General features: G+C 40.5%; 1 protein-coding gene across 4 annotated transcripts in view; it reads right to left on the minus strand.

Annotated features, from left to right (window-relative positions):
* The window catches only part of Csnk1g1 (casein kinase 1 gamma 1), a 122,669-nt gene that overhangs the window by 30,975 nt on the left and 88,298 nt on the right, over positions 1–3,396 (minus strand). For all 4 annotated transcript variants that reach the window (XM_026779161.1, XM_026779160.1, XM_005347751.3 and 1 more), the window contains exons 8-10: positions 2,822–2,906; positions 2,410–2,558; positions 897–1,001 (exon numbers count right to left, since the gene is read on the minus strand). In XM_026779161.1, coding sequence (XP_026634962.1) covers positions 897–1,001; positions 2,410–2,558; positions 2,822–2,906 — 339 coding nt within the window. The remainder of the gene's footprint in view (positions 1–896; positions 1,002–2,409; positions 2,559–2,821; positions 2,907–3,396) is intronic.

Raw genomic sequence — 3,396 nt, forward strand, 5'->3', positions numbered from 1 at the left:
GCTTCTCAATGACTTTGCTCACTTTCCCTTCCTTTGATAAGAAATTATGAAGATTTGTTTATATACTTACTTTTTAAGATAAGAATACTGCAATGTGGCCCATCCTGACCTCTACTCATAGCAATCTTAACTGTTTCCAACTTAAAAGAACTGTAATTAAAAGATATGCCCCATCACACTGAGCTCTAAACATAAATGAATCTTTCTTCCTTTTTTTTGTGGCTCTGCCAGACCCTGAACCTATGGCTTGTATGTGCCAGGCAAATACTATATCCCTGAACTATATCTTTAGGGCATCTTACACAACTTTCAAATCAACTTGGATATGATTGCAACTGTACAGGTTGCAGTTTATACTAGGTCAGGTGAAAAGCCAAATCACCAGTCTTATCAGCAAATGAAGAGTATAACTGGTATAAGCTCCAGATTCAATTGCAGATAGGACCCTAAGTATACCATGTGGTACATCTGCAGGTCCAACAGTCCTTCAGACCTTAGATCCTAACTCACAGCCAGCGATCAGATCTCCTGAAAACCGGAGTACTCCCTCAGGCCCAGATTCTTTTTTCTTTTTTGGAAACAGCCTCATTATCCAGTCTGGCTGCCTGGAGTTCCCTATGTAGACCAAGCTGGCCTCTAACTAAGAGCTCTGTCTGCTTCTACTCAATGTTGAGACCAACTCTGAGACACCATAGCTGGTGGGTCAGGCCCAGATTCTTTTGCTGCATGCTTTATTTCAGTGCATTTACACATGCTCTGACAGTTCCTCCAATGTCATCCTAAACCAGCTGGTTTTTACTCCACACACACACTAACAGATAGAAGGGGAAGAATCTGGGTTGAACAGCAGCCATAAAGGAGGGGAATGACTAAAACAACTAAAACCTAACACATACCTGATTTCGAAGAGGCTGCTGTGATGGCCGATCCCTGTGTGTGTGACTTTCTCGAGTTATTGCAGATGCACCAGAATCTACATGAACTGATCCTACTGGAGTAGGCTAGAAAAATGAAAGGAACATCAAATAGTAACTGGTGTGATGGTGCAAACCTTTAATCCCAGCACTCGAGAGGCAGAGTGAGGTGGATCTTTGTGAGTCTGAGGCTAGCTTGGTCTACAGAGTGAGTTCCAGGATAGTCAAAGCTACACAATAAGACCCTGTCTCAAAAACTGCTACCCAAAAAGGTCAAATGGAGAAAACAAATTTAATGCAATAGCTCTGCAAAGGGAAGCAGCATGTTAATTCTTATGAATCAGTCTTTTCCTTTTCTTAAAAAAAATTAAATTTACTTTTATGTGGATAGCTGTTCAGCTTGCATGTATGTTTCTGCACTATGTGCTTGCAGGCCTAAGGATGCCACAAGAGGGTGTTGGATTTCCTGGAACTGAAGTTACAAATAGTTGTGAGGTGCCAGGTAGGTGCTGGGAATTGAACCCAGGTCATCTGGAAGAGTAGCCAGTGCTCTTAACTGCTGGAAAAGGCATTTTTCCAGTCCCCTGCTGTTTTTCTTTTCTTTCTTTTTTTTTTTTTGTTTTTTTTTTTGTTTTTGTTTTTCGAGACTTAAATTATCTTGTTCTCCTGAATTTGGTCATTTGCTGAAGGGAAGGTAGTCTGGTCCTCAACAATCCATTTGGGGGCAGGCTACCTTAGAAAGAACGCCTGTTCTACTGCATTATCTGTTAGCACAGTCTCTGATGGTATGGACTACGGCAGAATTAGTAAATTCAGAATTCTATTCCTACAGAAGTCAAGTTCCTCAATAGCACAGACAGAACTAAATTGTGAATTAGTTTTTAAAAAATGTATAAAAAACTGACTTAAATTCTGGTATCTTGGGATATATACATAATAATCTTTGAGGATTTGTTTTATTTTATGTGTGTTAATAGTTTGCCTAAATATGTCTATGAACACCCTACATGTGCCTGGTGCCCACAGAGCGGAAGAAGGCAGAGTACTGGATCCCCCTGAACTGGAGTTACAGATTGGAATTTCGGGGAACTGAACCTGGGTCCTCTGTAAGGACAGGAAGTGCTCTTACCTGCTGAGTCATCTCTTTGGCCCCCATAAGCAATAATCCAAAAAACATACAACTCATTGGTCTAATGACAGGAACCTATAGTGTTACTTGAGAAAAGGTTGGTAAATGCAAGCAATTTCCCCCCAAAGATTTAAGTAGAAGGACTGTCAAGTAAAACGACAGGGCAGTACTGGTCTGGGATTTTTTTGCTTTGTTTGGTTCCAAGACAAGGTTTCTCTGTGTAACAGCCCAGGCTGTCCTGGAACACATGTTGTAGAACAGGCTGGCCTTGAACTCTCTGCCTTGCCTCCCGCCTCCTTAGTGCTAGAATTAAAGAAGTTTGCAGCCACCACCACCCAGCAAGAATTTTTTTTAAAGGATACTTACAATAGGCCTTCCAACCCAATCATAGGTATAGTCAAAGGTGTAGCCTTTCCGTTCAAACAGATCTGTGAAGAGGGTCCGTAAATACTCATAATCAGGTTTTTCAAAGAAATCTAACCGCCTGACATACCGAAGGTAGGTTGCCATCTCCTCTGTTAAAAAAAAAGGTAAAAAGCCATGCCTGTTAGCTGAATGTCTCCGCAGAGGTTAAGCCCTGGGCCACAAAAGAGATATCTCTACAGATTATTTGACACTAATGTTTTCTTTAGGGACCAAATAAAAGTGATACCTTCCGTGGACTGAATAATAATAAAAAGAAATGTAAATGATACCTATTTGGTATTTATAGATACTGTGACATTGCCTACTTCAAAGTGCCAGTCACACTGGCTGTATTATCCTTTTAGCATCCTACCTGGAAAGTTCTCACAGAGAGCTTCGATGGGAGTATTCCTTTTGGTATCACCAATTTTTTGATATCTCTCTTTTAATGTATCAGCCTGTAGAAAGTAAAGTAAGAAAATTATCTGGAAAAATATACTAAAAAAGTGAGTTCAAATATGTTCTCAGATACTGGAGTTATATTCTTTTTAAGATTTTACTTTCAATTATGTGTATATGTATCCGTGTATTATATGTGTATGTGTGGATGTTGAATATGTGCCCAAAGAGGCCAGAAAACAACATCAGTTCCCTGCAGCTGGGGTTACAGGTGGCTGTAAGCTAACTGATGTGGGTGCTAGGGAAGGAACTTGGGTGCTCCACAAAAGCAAATGCATGCTCTTAAACCACCAAAGCATTTCTCTAGCCACCACAATAGTTGTTTTCATTCAAACTGGCAGGATTTGTTAGCAGATCTCAGTATTTTCCTCTTTAACGAATAAGAATAAGACATGATGTGTCTAGATATATGATGTAAACCCCTGCTGTGTTCAAGAAAGTCACATTTGGAGCCGGGCGGTGGTGGCGCACGCCTTTAATCCCAGCACT

This window comes from Microtus ochrogaster, chromosome 5 (assembly GCF_000317375.1).
Source record: "Microtus ochrogaster isolate Prairie Vole_2 chromosome 5, MicOch1.0, whole genome shotgun sequence".
Taxonomy (NCBI): domain Eukaryota; kingdom Metazoa; phylum Chordata; class Mammalia; order Rodentia; family Cricetidae; genus Microtus; species Microtus ochrogaster.